At 44.0% G+C, this 16,396-nt stretch overlaps 1 protein-coding gene across 2 annotated transcripts; it reads left to right on the top strand.

Annotated features, from left to right (window-relative positions):
* Positions 1 to 1,536: 1,536 nt before the first annotated feature.
* Positions 1,537 to 15,892, top strand: lancl1 (LanC antibiotic synthetase component C-like 1 (bacterial)). Of its 2 annotated transcripts, none has more exons than XM_031813379.1 (10): positions 1,537 to 1,666; positions 2,067 to 2,215; positions 2,441 to 2,558; positions 2,864 to 3,074; positions 3,462 to 3,615; positions 7,575 to 7,721; positions 11,742 to 11,924; positions 12,491 to 12,667; positions 14,137 to 14,209; positions 14,481 to 15,892. In XM_031813379.1, exons 2-10 carry the CDS (start codon positions 2,129 to 2,131, stop codon positions 14,555 to 14,557), a joined length of 1,227 nt encoding a protein of 408 aa, XP_031669239.1. In that variant the 5' UTR covers positions 1,537 to 1,666; positions 2,067 to 2,128; the 3' UTR covers positions 14,558 to 15,892. The 2 variants fall into 2 exon arrangements, with proteins under 2 accessions (XP_031669239.1, XP_031669240.1); XM_031813380.1 differs by having other exon boundaries at positions 1,656 to 1,729.
* Positions 15,893 to 16,396: the final 504 nt, after the last annotated feature.

Below are 16,396 nucleotides of genomic sequence, written 5' to 3'. Positions count from 1 at the left end.
GCGATTTTTGCAATTCGTTCCAGTCACAGGCAGCAGAGTACTGGAACGAAAGGCGGCCAAATGAGGTGTTGGCTTTAGGGATGATCCGTGAGATACACCTGCTGGAGCGCGTGCTACGGATGGGTGTTGCCATCGTGACCAGTGAACTCAGATAAGGCGGAGCTTTACCTAGCATGGACTTGTAGATGACCTGGAGCCAGTGGGTCTGGCGGCGAATATGTAGCGAGGGCCAGCCGACTAGAGCATACAAGTCGCAGTGGTGGGTGGTATAAGGTGCTTTAGTGACAAAATGGATGGCTGGTAGTGTGGGAAAATACTGACGTTTTTACAATGTATCGACATAATGTATTGTAATAACATTGTGCAGGTTCCCGCAAGACATTGTGTAGTTTCAAACACTGCAAAGGGTAAAGAGCGAGAGAAAAGCAGGAGACAGGCAGACAGGCAGGGAGACAGGCTGACAGGTAGGGAGACAGACAGGTTCTTGGTGCTATGTTGAAACAGCAGACCCAAGGAGGAGGAAGACAGAGTGAAAGCACACAGCAAACCTTTTTGTTTCATTTTTTACTTGTTTTCACCTACACACACTTTTCCACACTTTCATTACCCTCGGGTCCAGTGGACCAGAACACCACATATGTAATATAAATGTGCAGGGGGGTACACAGTGTGCATCAATGAAAATGCATTATTTTACATGTTCTTCACAGAAAATGAGCCAAGGCCAATGAGTCTCAGGTTGAATATATATATATATTACACTTTTCTGGTTACTACATGATTCCATATGTGTTATTTCATAGTTTGATGTCTTCACTATTATTCTACAATGTAGAACATAGTAAAAAATAAATAAAAACCCTTGAATGAGTAGGTGTGTCCAAACTTTTAACTGGTACTGTATATTAAAGGGCTTTAAATATTAATATAACAGGCTTTTAAAATGTAGTATTGGTGCACAATTTATACTTAAAATATCAAATGGACTCTTTTCATTGAACGACTCATAATTCAGAGACTGGGATGGGTTTTGATCATTCAGAGACTGGGATGGGTTTTGATCATTCAGAGACTGGGATGGGTTTTGATCATTCAGAGACTGGGATGGGTTTTGATCATTCAGAGACTGGGATGGGTTTTGATCATTCAGAGACTGGGATGGGTTTTGATCATTCAAAACAGACATGTAGGCCTTCATAGCAAAATCGTATGCTTTGTTTAAAAGGCAACAATAGTTTTAAAAGTTGGATGCATATCCTTCCATCAGCTCAATCTATCCCTGCGTGCATAAAATCCATAGCATTGCTTACGCCTTTTCACTGTCATTATGGCACACGAGAAAATACACAGTATAATTGCAATATCGTATTTGCAATGCACAGGTGGCAGCATTACAAAGTGGCAGCATTACAAGGTGGCAGTTGAAGATTAATAGTGTTTTATAAATGAATAGTCAGTAAATATGATAGTTGATTGTTTAACTCGTTATTTTACTGCACATCAACATATTACCTCACACGGTCCTCATCACTGCTCGAAGTAACCAAAAAAGGCCTGTAATGCGGACTCCTTCACACCAGGTGGCCACACTGACGTTGTAAAGTCCATTCAACGTGTTTGTCAGTGAAGCGATCAAGAACATTATAAACATCAACCGTCTGCAGTGGTATGTCCTTTTAATCGACTGACTTTTAACATTCGGCCTTTTTTTTGTGTATTTAGCGCAAAGGCATGTGTTTCAAAATATTAGCTAATATTGTAGCTATAGCTAGCTGCACTATCACACATGCTAATTTCAATGGCGACTGAGCACATGATATTGAGCTAGCGTAGCATGCTAGCGCTAGTTAGCATAGCTAGCAAGTTTGGGGGCGTGTTGCACGAATCTCTTCCAAAGCAGTGTCTCTAACTATTATATTTGATTTAGTTAGATAGCGAGATACATTGCATATTTTTGTTGCACCCTCTACCAAGGAGTTGTTGAAATTAATGTAATTATATCTGTAGCGAGAGCCAGACCGAGAGTGGTCTCAACATCGTGTGTCCCCATCCCACCTCTCTCGCAGATTCCTTCTCGTTTGACCAAAAAACTTGAGTTTTAGTGGGAGCGGAGGGGAGTTGGAAGAAAATGGACCAGAGAGCTTGGAAGAACCCATACGCAGACTATGATGGGAACCCTGCATCTGTGCAAGAACTATTTGATTCACAAGGAAAGGTATGAAGCTAACATTAGCTAGCCGAAGTTAAAGCTAGCTAGGCCTGGTAAGCAAACGGTCATACCCTGGCTGTACAATACATAGCCTACATGTCATGAGCCTTTTTATGGTAAATGCATCAGGTAACTGAAATATGCAACATTCAAAGGACTTCAAAGCCAGGACTACTGATAAAGATCTAATACAATAAAATCCAATATGTTCTGTCATGGTGTTTTCTACAGCTCACAGCAGAGTTTGCAGGGCGGTTGAGCAATGCCATCAGTCAGCTGTTGATGCACATGGAGAATGGGCTCAAGTCTGCTGACCCTAGAGACTGCACTGGCTACACTGGCTGGGCAGGTGAGGAAGAATAACCCACCATCTTGCTTTTTCTAGGTTTTGACTACATTCTGTCACCTCATATCACAAGTCTCCTAAACTCTGTCCCCGCCTTTCTCTTCCTCGCATCCCTCTTTCCTGTCCCCCTCCTCATCTCCCATCCCCTCCCTCCTCTCTTCCCTGTCCCCTCTCCCCCTCCTCGTTTCCCCCATCCCCTCCCTCCTCTCTGCCCTCTTCCCTGTCCCGTCTCCCCCCATCCCCTCCCTCCTCTCTTCCCTGTCCCCTCTTCCCCTCCTCGTCTCCCCCCATCCCCTCTCCCTCCCCAGGCATCGCCCTGCTTTACCTGCACCTCCACGGTGTGTTCGGCGAGCCTTCATTCCTGCAGAAGGCTCTGGACTACGTGGGCCACAGCCTGACGTGTCCGACGCGGCGACGTGATGTCACCTTCCTGTGCGGTGACGCCGGGCCCCTGGCCGTGGCTGCAGTGGTCTACCACAGAGTACAGAGGGCACAGGAGTCAGACGAATGCCTCAGCAGGTCAGTACAGGACATGGGCCAGCCATAGACACACACACACACACACACACGTCTATCTATATATCTGTTTATATAATGATGTGTTTATATAATGATCTGTTACATACGTCATTGGGGATGGCTCACCAGTCTGAGAATTAAGACACTGGTGCTCTGTGTGTCTAGATTTCATTCCACCTAATTGCTAATTTGATCAGTATCTGGATATCATGCCAGTCACTCCTCGCACTTGTCTAGATCTGAGAGGATTTGGTAGGTGTCACAATATGGTCCACCTGATCCTATGGGATAAAGGCTGGATGTTGATTTGGAATGAAGTCCAAACAGTTAATCAGTAAGATGCCATAAGAGATCTGAAGTAACCTGAGTGTTCCCCCTTCTCTCCAGGCTGCTGCAGCTCCATCAGTCGGTGGTAATGGGCTCCGGGGCCAGCGGTCTTCCTGATGAGCTGCTCTATGGCAGGATGGGTTACCTCTACGCCCTGACCTTCATCAACCAGCAGTTTGGCCACGACAAGATCCCCATCCAGTACATCCAACAGGTCAGTCGTAGGCTCACGGTTAAGGTTCATCACATACACGTTGGATATCTATTCAATGTGTTTGCCAAGCACTGTTACATTGACCGTGTTCAATAGAAACAGAGTTGGTTGAGTGGGCTACAAGCATTGTCATCAGAAAGGTGAACGATCATCTAAGTAGGACAATTTTATAATGACATGAAATTGTTACCATTTTAAATGACTGAAAGGAGCTTAGTCGAGCCAAGTACTGTGCTGGCCTGGTAATGCATCCACTGGTGGAGCTGTGCTCTGAAGGACAAAGCCAGGGAGGCCCCCCTTTTGTAGGCCCACGTTAAAAACATTCTTTTTAGGAACTGTCGCCTTCTCAACATACTGTTGAGAGTTAGAATATTAGAATACACGATGCAATTTAGATATGTGGTTGTGCATCAGCAGTTCCTCTCTTGTCAGTCATTAGCCAGGTTTCCATCAAATTGGCGACCGATTTTCATGCAAAAAGAAAATGTGCAGATTTTCCCACCATGTGGTGTTTCCACCAAGCAGGCTTGGTGTGGTTCCCACCATGTGGTGTTTCCACCAAGCAGGCTTGGTGTGGTTCCCACCATGTGGTGTTTCCACCAAGCAGGCTTGGTGTGGTTCCCACCATGTGGTGTTTCCACCAAGCAGACTTGGTGTGGTTTCCACCAAGCAGACTTGGTGTGGTTCCCACCATGTGGTGTTTCCACCAAGCAGACTTGGTGTGGTTCCCACCGTGTGGTGTTTCCACCAAGCAGACTTGGTGTGGTTCCCACCGTGTGGTGTTTCCACCAAGCAGACTTGGTGTGGTTCCCACCGTGTGGTGTTTCCACCAAGCAGACTTGGTGTGGTTCCCACCGTGTGGTGTTTCCACCAAGCAGACTTGGTGTGGTTCCCACCGTGTGGTGTTTCCACCAAGCAGACTTGGTGTGGTTCCCACCGTGTGGTGTTTCCACCAAGCAGACTTGGTGTGGTTCCCACCGTGTGGTGTTTCCACCAAGCAGACTTGGTGTGGTTCCCACCGTGTGGTGTTTCCACCAAGCAGACTTGGTGTGGTTCCCACCGTGTGGTGTTTCCACCAAGCAGACTTGGTGTGGTTCCCACCATGTGGTGTTTCCACCAACTGGCAGGCAGACTACATGATGAGCTTAACATGAATGAGAGCAAATGCGCTCTAGCCAACAGCTGGCAGGCAGACTACATGATGAGCTTAACATGAATGAGAGCCCATGCGCTCTAGCCAACAGCTGGCAGGCAGACTACATGATGAGCTTAACATGAATGAGAGCCCATGCGCTCTAGCCAACAGCTGGCAGGCAGACTACATGATGAGCTTAACATGAATGAGAGCCCATGCGCTCTAGCCAACAGCTGGCAGGCAGACTACATGATGAGCTTAACATGAATGAGAGCCCATGCGCTCTAGCCAACAGCTGGCAGGCAGACTACATGATGAGCTTAACATGAATGAGAGCCCATGCGCTCTAGCCAACAGCTGGCAGGCAGACTACATGATGAGCTTAACATGAATGAGAGCCCATGCGCTCTAGCCAACAGCTGGCAGGCAGACTACATGATGAGCTTAACATGAATGAGAGCCCATGCGCTCTAGCCAACAGCTGGCAGGCAGACTACATGATGAGCTTAACATGAATAAGAGCCCATGCGCTCTAGCCAACAGCTGGCAGGCAGACTACATGATGAGCTTAACATGAATGAGAGCGCAGGTATTTGTATTTGGCAAACGGCAGTTGCGTATCGCTCAGGTAACCAGAATAAGACTCAATGTTTATTCGAAAGGTTCATCATAACTTGTTTAATCTGTAGCCTAGTAAACTGCATGGTTTCCTGAGTCCTAGTGGGAGGACCACACACCCATATCATTGTGTGACTCCAAGTTTACTTCCATGTGATGGTTATTATTTCCATCAAAAAAACATGTATATTGTATGAGTAGGTAGGACTACTATAAAAACTGTGGATGGAAACTTGGTGGCAGTCACTCAATTGGCCCATGTCGGTTTTTAGAATATTACGTTAATCTAGCCTGCTATCTATACTAGTCATTGTTGAATGCCGTACCACATTTGATTTTACTAGTCACTCTCACTCAGATATTTTATTAACATGGCATAAGACCGGGGCAAAATGTGGGTAAATGCAGAACATTGGATGTAAAACTGCACATTTTTGCCTCCGTCGCCAAGGCAAAATGTGTAGAATTATGTGAAACTTGTAATAAATGGCTCACTACTCTCCGTCCCCAAGGCAAAATGTATAGAATCGCGTGAAATGAGTAATAAATGGCTCCCTGTACTCTCCGTCCCCAAGGCAAAATGTGTAGAATTGGAGGGCGATATGGCCTGAACCATATCTCAAGTTTATTTTCTTTCTTAAACTAATGGGCAATTCATGATATCTATTTATATAGAGATATATATATATATGTGGTTTCTCTAAATAAGAGTTGTACAATTAAAGGTAAAATACACTGCGTTTCGAACAGAAATAATCTAATGAATTCAGGGTTTGTGAAGTTATACCGAGGCTGAATATAAGCCTTCCACGACCATAACACCCACGAATTATGTTATGAAACCCACTAATTATGTTATGAAACCCACTAATTATTTTATCAAACCTGCTTTTTTTTCTTGTTGCAATAATCACTGATCTGTCTTTGAAAATGTTATCTTTTTGTCACAACTGTGACTAGAAGCATAATGCACCTTCACTAATAATGATTAACTTCTTGTAGCAGCCATCAGGCTATAGAGAATTAACACAGGTCTCATCAGCCATCAGGCTATAGAGAATTAACACAGGTCTCATCAGCCATCAGGCTATAGAGAATTAACACAGGTCTCATCAGGCTATAGAGAATTAACACAGGTCTCATCAGGATATGGAGAATTAACACAGGTCTCATCAGGATATGGAGAATTAACACAGGTCTCATCAGGCTATAGAGAATTAACACAGGTCTCATCAGGCTATAGAGAATTAACACAGGTCTCATCAGCCATTAGGCTATAGAGAATTAACACAGGTCTCATCGGCCATTAGCCTATAGAGAATTAACACCGGTCTCATCAGCCATCTCTCAAGCCCACGTGCTGGTGACTAGCCAGCTAATCTTTATATTTCAAGTTTAGCCAACATGGATCTATTTGTTGGCTAACAAGGTTGAACAGTTGAATTGTTATGAACACACCCTTCTGTCCGTCTCCAACTGTTTGAACAGCATGTCAGCCTGTCCACTTGGTTCAGATGTTCAAATCATGTGACCTACCATCTTTCTCAGAAAGAGAATGTGTTGCCAATTCCTTATTAAACTGTTTTATGCTTATTGCACATTTATGAAACAGACTAGACATTGCGTATACTAGTCTTTGGCTAAAATGTAGGGGGGTGGTGTAAAATGTATTGCTCAGGAGGGTTCGCGTAACAACATTTTGCATAAGGCTCCCAAAAGGCTAAGGGCGGGTCTGACTGCATGTGTGGATGTGGGTAAGCTGACCCGTGAGCCACTGCAGCCCCTCGTTATGAGTTCAGATGCCCATCCCCGGACAAAGCCATTATATAATATCAGTGCCAGTAAGGTTCAGGTCGGGCACAATAGTGTGTGAAGCGTGAATTATTTTATCCCGTTGATATATGTTGTGTACATCCACCCTACAGATTTTCAGAAGCAATACAACCACTCTATTGGGAGGGTTCTGACTGAGTTGTGGTGTGTTTTGACCCTGGTCTCTCTCCCACAGATCCAGGGATGTGTGTTTTGATCCTGGTCTCTCTCCCTCTGATCTGAGGCGGTGTTGATATCAGGGATGTGTGTTTTGATGCTTGTCTCTCTCTCTCTGATCTGAGGCTGTGTTGATATCAGGGATGTGTGTTTTGATCCTGGTCTCTCTCCCACAGATCCAGGGATGTGTGTTTTGACCCTGGTCTCTCTCCCACAGATCTGTGAGGCTGTGTTAATATCGGGGGAGGGCCAGTCTCAGAGGTTCCGTTGTCAGGACCAGAGCCCTCTGATGTACGAGTGGTACCAAGAACAGTATGTAGGCCCCGCCCACGGCCTGGCAGGCATCTACTACTTCCTCATGCAGGTAATAAAGCTAGAGCCGATTGGTTCGAACTTCCCTTTATTCCCATGCAGGTAAAGCTGATAGGTTGAAATTCCCATTTATGCAGTATTCTGAATCTAAAGAAAACTCCTTCATACAGTGGCAAGAAAAGTATGTGAACCTTTTGGAAATACCTGGATTTCTGCATAAATTGTTCAATTTATTTTTTATCTGATCTTCATCTAGGTCACAACAATAGACAGTCTGCTTAAACTAATAACACCCAATTATAATTGTTCATGTCTTTATTGAACACACCATGTAAACATTCACAGTGTAGGGTGGGAGAAGTATGTGAACCCTTGGTTTTAATAACTGCTTGGCCCTCCTTTGGCAGCAATAACCTCAACCAAACATTTTCTGTAGTTGCAGATCAGACCTGCACAACGGTCAGGAGGAATTTTGGACCATTCCTCTTTACAAAACTGTTTCAGTTCAGCAATATTTTTGGGATGTCTGGTGTGAACTGCTCTTGAGGTCATGCCACAGCATCTCAATTGGGTTGAGGTCAGGACTCTGACTGGGCCACTCCAGAAGGCCTATTTGCGTCTGTTGAAGCCATTCTGTTGTTGATTTACTTACCATTCTGTTGTTGATCTACCCAACTTCTGTTGAACTTTAATTTTGGTGGACAGATAACTGTACATTATCCTGCAAAATGTCTTGATAAACTTGAATTCGTTTTTCCGTCGATGATAGCAAGCTGTCCGGGCCCTGAGGCAGAAAAGCAGCCCCAAACCATGATGCTCCCTCCACCAGACTTTACAGTTGGGATGAGGTTTTGATGTTGGTGTGCTGTGCCTTTTTTTCTCTCCACACATAGTGTTGTGTGTTCCTTCCAAACAACATAACTTCAGTTTCATCTGTCCACCGACTATTTTGCCAGTAGCGCTGTGGAACATCCAGATGCTATTTTGCCAGTAGCGCTGTGGAACATCCAGATGCTATTTTGCCAGTAGCGCTGTGGAACATCCAGATGCTATTTTGCCAGTAGCGCTGTGGAACATCCAGATGCTATTTTGCCAGTAGCGCTGTGGAACATCCAGATGCTATTTTGCCAGTAGCGCTGTGGAACATCCAGATGCTATTTTGCCAGTAGCGCTGTGGAACATCCAGATGCTATTTTGCCAGTAGCGCTGTGGAACATCCAGATGCTATTTTGCCAGTAGCGCTGTGGAACATCCAGATGCTATTTTGCCAGTAGCGCTGTGGAACATCCAGATGCTATTTTGCCAGTAGCGCTGTGGAACATCCAGATGCTATTTTGCCAGTAGCGCTGTGGAACATCCAGATGCTATTTTGCCAGTAGCGCTGTGGAACATCCAGATGCTATTTTGCCAGTAGCGCTGTGGAACATCCAGATGCTATTTTGCCAGTAGCGCTGTGGAACATCCAGATGCTATTTTGCCAGTAGCGCTGTGGAACATCCAGATGCTATTTTGCCAGTAGCGCTGTGGAACATCCAGATGCTATTTTGCCAGTAGCGCTGTGGAACATCCAGATGCTATTTTGCCAGTAGCGCTGTGGAACATCCAGATGCTATTTTGCCAGTAGCGCTGTGGAACATCCAGATGCTATTTTGCCAGTAGCGCTGTGGAACATCCAGATGCTATTTTGCCAGTAGCGCTGTGGAACATCCAGATGCTATTTTGCCAGTAGCGCTGTGGAACATCCAGATGCTATTTTGCCAGTAGCGCTGTGGAACATCCAGATGCTATTTTGCAAACTTCAAACTTTTTTTTTTTTGACAGCAGTGGCTGCTTCCGTGGAGTCCTCCCATGAACACCTTTCTTGTTCAATGTTTTACGTATCGTAGACTCGTCAACAGAGATGTTAGCATGTTCAAATCAAAGTATTTGTCGCGTGTGCCGAATACAACAGGTGTAGACCTTACAGTGAAATGCTGAATACAACAGGTGTAGACCTTACAGTGAAATGCTGAATACAACAGGTGTAGTAGACCTTACAGTGAAATGCTGAATACAACAGGTGTAGTAGACCTTACAGTGAAATGCTGAATACAACAGGTGTAGTAGACCTTACAGTGAAATGCTGAATACAACAGGTGTAGTAGACCTTATAGTGAAATGCTGAATACAACAGGTGTAGACCTTACAGTGAAATGCTGAATACAACAGGTGTAGTAGACCTTACAGTGAAATGCTGAATACAACAGGTGTAGTAGACCTTACAGTGAAATGCTGAATACAACAGGTGTAGTAGACCTTACAGTGAAATGCTGAATACAACAGATGTAGACCTTATAGTGAAATGCTGAATACAACAGGTGTAGACCTTACAGTGAAATGCTGAATACAGCAGGTGTAGACCTTACAGTGAAATGCTGAATACAGCAGGTGTAGACCTTACAGTGAAATGCTGAATACAACAGGTGTAGACCTTACAGTGAAATGCTGAATACAACAGGTGTAGACCTTACAGTGAAATGCTTACTTACAGGCTCTAACCAATAGTGCAAAAAAGGTGTTAGGTGAACAATAGGTAAGTAAGGAAATAAAAACAACAGTAAAAAGACAGGCTATAAACAGTAGTGAGGCTATAAAAGTAGTGAGGATACATACAGACACCGGTTAGTCAGGCTGATTGAAGTAGTATGTACATGTAGATATGGTTTAAGTGACTATGCATATATGATAAACAGAGAGTAGCAGTAGTGTAAAAGAAAGGGGTTGGCGGGTGGCGGGACACAATGCAGATAGCCACGTTAGACAATGTGCGGGAGCACTGGTTCGTCGGCCCAATTGAGGTAGTATGTACATGAATGTATAGTTAAAGTGACTATGCATATAAGATAAACCGAGAGTAGCAGGAGAGTAAGAGGGGTTTGGGGGGGCACACAGTGCAAATAGTCCGGGAAGCCATTTGGTTACCTGTTCAGGAGTCTTATGGCTTGGGGGTAAAAACTGTTGAAGCCTTTTTGACAGCGATGCAACCATGCTCTCGATGGTGCAACTGTAGAACCTTTTTGAGGAACTCGGTAGCCATGACAAATCATTTTAGTCTCCTGAGGGGGAATAGGCTTCGTCGTTCCCTCTTCACAACTGTCTTGGTGTGTTTGGACCATTCTAGTTTGTTGCTGTGGACACCAAGGAACTTGAAGCTCTCAACCTGAGAGATTTCTGTAAGTCTTTAGCTGACACTCTAGGATTCTTCTTAACCTCATTGAACATTCTGCGCTGTGCTCTTGCAGTCATCTTTGCAGGACGGCCACTCCTAGGGAGAGAAGCCACAGTGCTGAACTTTATCCATTTATAGACAATTTGTCTTACTGTGAACTGATGAACATCAAGGCTTTTATGCAAGTCAACAATTCTTAATCTTAGGTCTTCTGGGATCCATTTTGTTCAAGGCATGGTTCACATCAGGCAATGCTTCTTGTGAATAGGACACTCAAATTTTGTGAGTTTTTTATAGGGCAGGGCAGCTCTAATCAACATCTCCAATCTCGACTCATTGATTGGACTCCAGGTTAGTTGACTCCTGACTCCACTGAGCTTTTGGAGACGTCATTAGCCTCACATACTTTTTCCAACCTACACTGTGAATGTTTAAATTATGTATTCAATATAGCCAAGAAAAATACCATAATTTGTGTGTTATTAGTTTAAGCAGAGTGTGTTTGTCTATACTTAGATGAAGATTTATGCAGAAATCCAGGTAATTCCAAAGAGTTCACTTACTTTTTCTTGCCACTATGTTAAGTCCTACTCCACCAAGTAGTTGACTAGTTGAATCATACGCTGATGCTGGAATAGAGTATGTGAAATTACTGGGAGACTCTGAAGACCAGGTTTGGAAACACTGTATTATGGGATCTTAAACATAGATGAATCAGCAACCAGGGTTGGGATCAATTCAGGGAGTAAACTTGCTTTTTCTCATTGATAACAAACCACCAAATGGAAATGACCCCAACATTTTCATTAACCTACTATGACGTGTGAGCCATGAAAAATGTCTTCCCTGTTCTGTGCCCTGCAGCCAGGCTATGTGGCGGGGGATGAGAGGGTCCACAGACTGGTGAGGCCCAGCGTGGACCACGTCTGTCGACTCCGCTTTCCCACTGGGAACTACCCGCCCTGCATAGGGGACAACAGGGACCTGCTGGTGCACTGGTGTCATGGAGCCCCAGGCATTATCTACATGCTGCTGCAAGCCTACAAGGTACTGGATACCTGGGCCCTGTTCAGTAGAGGGTAAACGTTTTAGTGAAACTGGGAGGTGCTCTTTTCTATCTGAACTCACCCAATAAAAACGCAGGTGTTTGCTTTTTTCCCGTTACAAACTGTTTTGATACGGTGTGCCTCTACTCAACACACCCCAGTACTATGTTAAGGATAGAATATGTGATATGGATAATTACTATGGTCCATGCGATCTCAGATGTAATTGGCAGAATAACACCATCGAGGCCGGAGGTCTCTTGGAAAGTAATGGTGGTGAAGCTGTTTATTTGCTGTATTAGCAACCAACCAAAAGGTATAGCTACAATAGACTAGGATAATGTCCCTTAAAACATTATCACTGTGCTTTTATTCTGTGTTTCATGTGTCACACATTTAACATAGAGGGCATTAGTTGTCTGCCAATCAATCCTTTTGGGTTAGAAATAGAGTTTTTACAGTACTGTCTCAACGTCTCCTAAAGAAAGACATGTTACTTTCCTGTTTGAAACATTTAAAAACATTTAGCCTTACTGAACATGCCCTTGCCCTGTTTTCCCCCTGCAGGTGTTTGGAGTGGGCCAGTACCTGGAAGAGGCTCTACAGTGTGGGGAGGTGGTGTGGCACAGGGGCCTGCTGAAGAAGGGCTACGGCCTGTGTCACGGCGCCGCGGGTAACGCCTACGCCTTCCTGGCCCTCTACAAGCTCACCCATGACCCCAAGCACCTCTACAGGGCCTGTATGGTGAGAGGCAGCCTGAACTTACTGACCTGACGGGGACATCTGACAATGTCCTCGCCTGTTACCACAAGCAAGCTCTCATCAATTGATGAGGGTGTGGAGCCTGGAGTTTCCTCTCGTCCGGTCACGTGATCAAATACCTTTTTTACATTTTAAATCGGGAATAACTCCTGGCTCAACTGTAGGTCCTCACCCTCTACCAGCCTCTGTGATGGTTTGATGTTTCAACAAATAGACGTTTGACGGGGTCTCTACAAGGTTTATCACCCACTAGCAGCTTGTCTCGGTAGCTGTTACAAAAAATCCAGAGTTTCAATATAAGATTGAAGGTCACTTCAGCAATACTCTGAACTACACTCAATAATCCTGCTGGCAGCGACCCAAACTTAAATGAAACATTATTCAGAGAACCTGAGACGTTTGAGAAGTGAACCGTTGTATGTTTATTGACAACCGCTAAGTGGCTGTCAGCGTGTTGCTATTGACAGCGTGTTGCTATTGACAGCGTGTTGCTATTAGCGCGTGTCTTTGCATCAACAGACAGTGAGGGTGGGTGGGGGGGGTCCCATGTGTAGTTTAAGCTCTTCCATTTAATCCAATGTACTGTATTGGAACGGACTAGAAGGGCTTTGTGGTCACACAAGTGGGCCATTTAATCCTAGTGGCATCTCAAGTGGCACTGTAAGGCACAGAGTAAGAATGGGCTGCTAAAGATGAATTTTCCTTAGGACAGTATTTTTCCTTAGGACAGTATTTTTCCTTAGGACAGTATTTTTCCTTAGGACAGTTTTTCTTAGGACAGTATTTGTCTTGGGACAGTATTTGTCTTGGGACAGTATTTGTCTTGGGACAGTATTTGTCTTGGGACAGTATTTGTCTTGGGACAGTATTTGTCTTGGGACAGTATTTCATTTAGGACAGTATTTGTCTTAGGACAGTATTTCATTTGGGACAGTATTTGTCTTAGGACAGTATTTCATTTAGGACAGTATTTGTCTTAGGACAGTATTTGTCTTGGGACAGTATTTGTCTTGGGACAGTATTTGTCTTGGGACAGTGTTTGTCTTAGGACAGTATTTGTCTTAGGACAGTATTTGTCTTGGGACAGTGTTTGTCTTGGGACAGTATTTGTCTTGGGACAGTATTTGTCTTGGGACAGTATTTGTCTTGGGACAGTATTTGTCTTGGGACAGTATTTGTCTTGGGACAGTATTTCATTTAGGACAGTATTTGTCTTAGGACAGTATTTCTTTTAGGACAGTATTTGTCTTGGGACAGTATTTGTCTTGGGACAGTATTTGTCTTGGGACAGTATTTGTCTTGGGACAGTATTTGTCTTGGGACAGTATTTCATTTAGGACAGTATTTGTCTTAGGACAGTATTTCTTTTAGGACAGTATTTGTCAATGGTCTGATACTCATGAACTTTGACTGTTGTATTGTAAAAAGCTGTGGGCTTTTGTTTTGTGTAGTTTGCAGACTGGTGCATGAACTACGGCAAACATGGCTGCAGGACACCGGACACTCCGTTCTCATTATTTGAAGGTAATGTGAAGCCGTCTAATACACACAATATCAAGTGTTTCAATTGGAATGTTTAGCCTAGATCACAGATTTGCTCAATAATTTGACACGTTTCTATTGGTCAATGAATAGTGGAAAGCTTGAACATGGTTGTGTTGGTTAGGTATCAAACGGAGAGGGACGACCTGAACACACGTTTTCATCTTCCTTTGCAAATGTTTTGCTAAGATGTCCGAGTACGACCCAATAACTGTTTTAGACGTGAAATGAATGTGTCACTTCCTGTCCACAGGCATGGCTGGAACCATCTACTTCCTGGCAGACCTCCTCCAGCCCCTGAAATCAAAGTTCCCAGCATTTGAGGTGTAAAAGGTATCCCTGCTTACCCCTGGTCTCCTGCCTGCTGCTCTGGAAACTATCATACACATCCAAGCACCTAATCTCTCTCCATCTCTCTCACACACACACCGAGACATTTAAAGAAACACACACAGGCATAAACACCGCAGAGTCACCTCTGCAGGTGATAATCAAGATGACTTTTTCCATCACAACAAAATCTTCCCACAGTCTCTCCTTATTGGCTGAACGAACAGTAATTGTGTGTTGTAGGGAGGGGGACCAGGGACAATCAGTGCAAGGGTGACATTTTGCACGAGCAAATGGCATTGAGCAGTGAGCAAAAGAACCATAAGATTTCAAATAGATGTGAAGGCAAATTATCCAATGTGAATTCCAAAAACTTCAACTCTCAATTGCATCGCACACATCGCATGCATTGCTCAGTTGACTAAACCCTGGCTAAATTCTTGCCTTCTTATAACACTACTTGTTGAAAAGTTCAAATTAAATCATGCTTTATAATGAGTTTTTTTATCATACAGATTGAGTTTTATGGTATTCTTTGCACAGAGCTGCACCTTTTTTTTTGCGTGAGGAAAATGTCGCCCCCTAGTCTAATATGTGCATGGTGCATGGGGGTTTGAAGTGTTATGCACTGAAACTTGCTCACTATTTTGTGTCTAGACATGGGGCATAAGCAGAGAGAACCACCTCGAGTGGATTGTCCATTTATGGACATCAATTCAATATTTACTTTTCATTCATTTTATGACGCATTGAGACTTCAGTTTGTCTGAGATGAAATTGACTAGGATTTGTTTGCTTGGGCTGGAGTCTGGTCAATGGGTAGTCCTCTCAATTCGGGACCATAATTACCCCCTTGGTGACGGGGGTTGGAGCCCTGTCTCCACGTCCCTTTTATCTGGCTCTACTGTCCAGCTGTACTGTCTATGAATCAATAAAAATACCAAGGGGATTTGAGTACCGACCAATCTCCTATTAAAAAAAAATAGTAATAATCTTTGCTCCAACATTCATGTTTGTTAATTGTTAATTTTAGATTTCACCTTTTTTTTTGAATAACCGGAATAGAAATTCCATGGTGTAGAGGATTTTTCATCTTTGCAGATTGTGGCTGCAATAGAAACTTTGTAGTAAAATGATTATACTGTGTGACAAAGTACTACAGTAAAACTGTAATGACCATGTGGCGCATCATAAGTTGTGTGTGTGTGATGTACGCTTGTAACTCTACTGCTCATCTACGGTTTCTTCACATTTCCATTGGCTAAATAATAAAACAAGGTATTTTTTACATCTCACCTGTCTGTTACCTTTGCTATTAAACTATTATTCATCGTTCTAGTGTTCTGAATCTGACTGGCTCCTTGTCTCGGCCTGATGTTATAATAACAGAGCAAAGCCACTAAGGGGCAGCGAAGAGTTTGTCCATTTGGAATGGGAGCGTTCCCGTTGAGCGGCAAGAATCGGTGAGTCCATCCATCCGTCTGCTAAAGCCTCCATTTTACTGTCCCCTTTCCAGACCCTGTCAAGTGGTTCATATCCTCTTTCTGACTTGACCGCTCCAACTTTCTCTATATTTGACTCCATTCACAAAGGCACCAAAAATGTGCATGTTAAACCACAGGTCTCCTGTGTGCAACAAGACTGTTTACCTACTGAGCTTAGGGAGCCAACACAAGGTTCCCCGAACCACCTCCATCACAAGTTGCTCTGTAGCCTGCTGTATTGACCAATTTACTGATGCGGTTATACATGCTAATCAGCACAACATCCTTATTGGCTGGTCCTGTTCACTGCTCCCGGGTCAGCTGTAAAGGGGTGTTACAGTATGAGCCTCTAACA

This window comes from Oncorhynchus kisutch, unplaced genomic scaffold, assembly GCF_002021735.2.
Source record: "Oncorhynchus kisutch isolate 150728-3 unplaced genomic scaffold, Okis_V2 Okis05a-Okis16b_hom, whole genome shotgun sequence".
Classification (NCBI taxonomy): Eukaryota; Metazoa; Chordata; class Actinopteri; order Salmoniformes; family Salmonidae; genus Oncorhynchus; species Oncorhynchus kisutch.
This window is presented reverse-complemented; position numbering and strand designations above follow the sequence as displayed.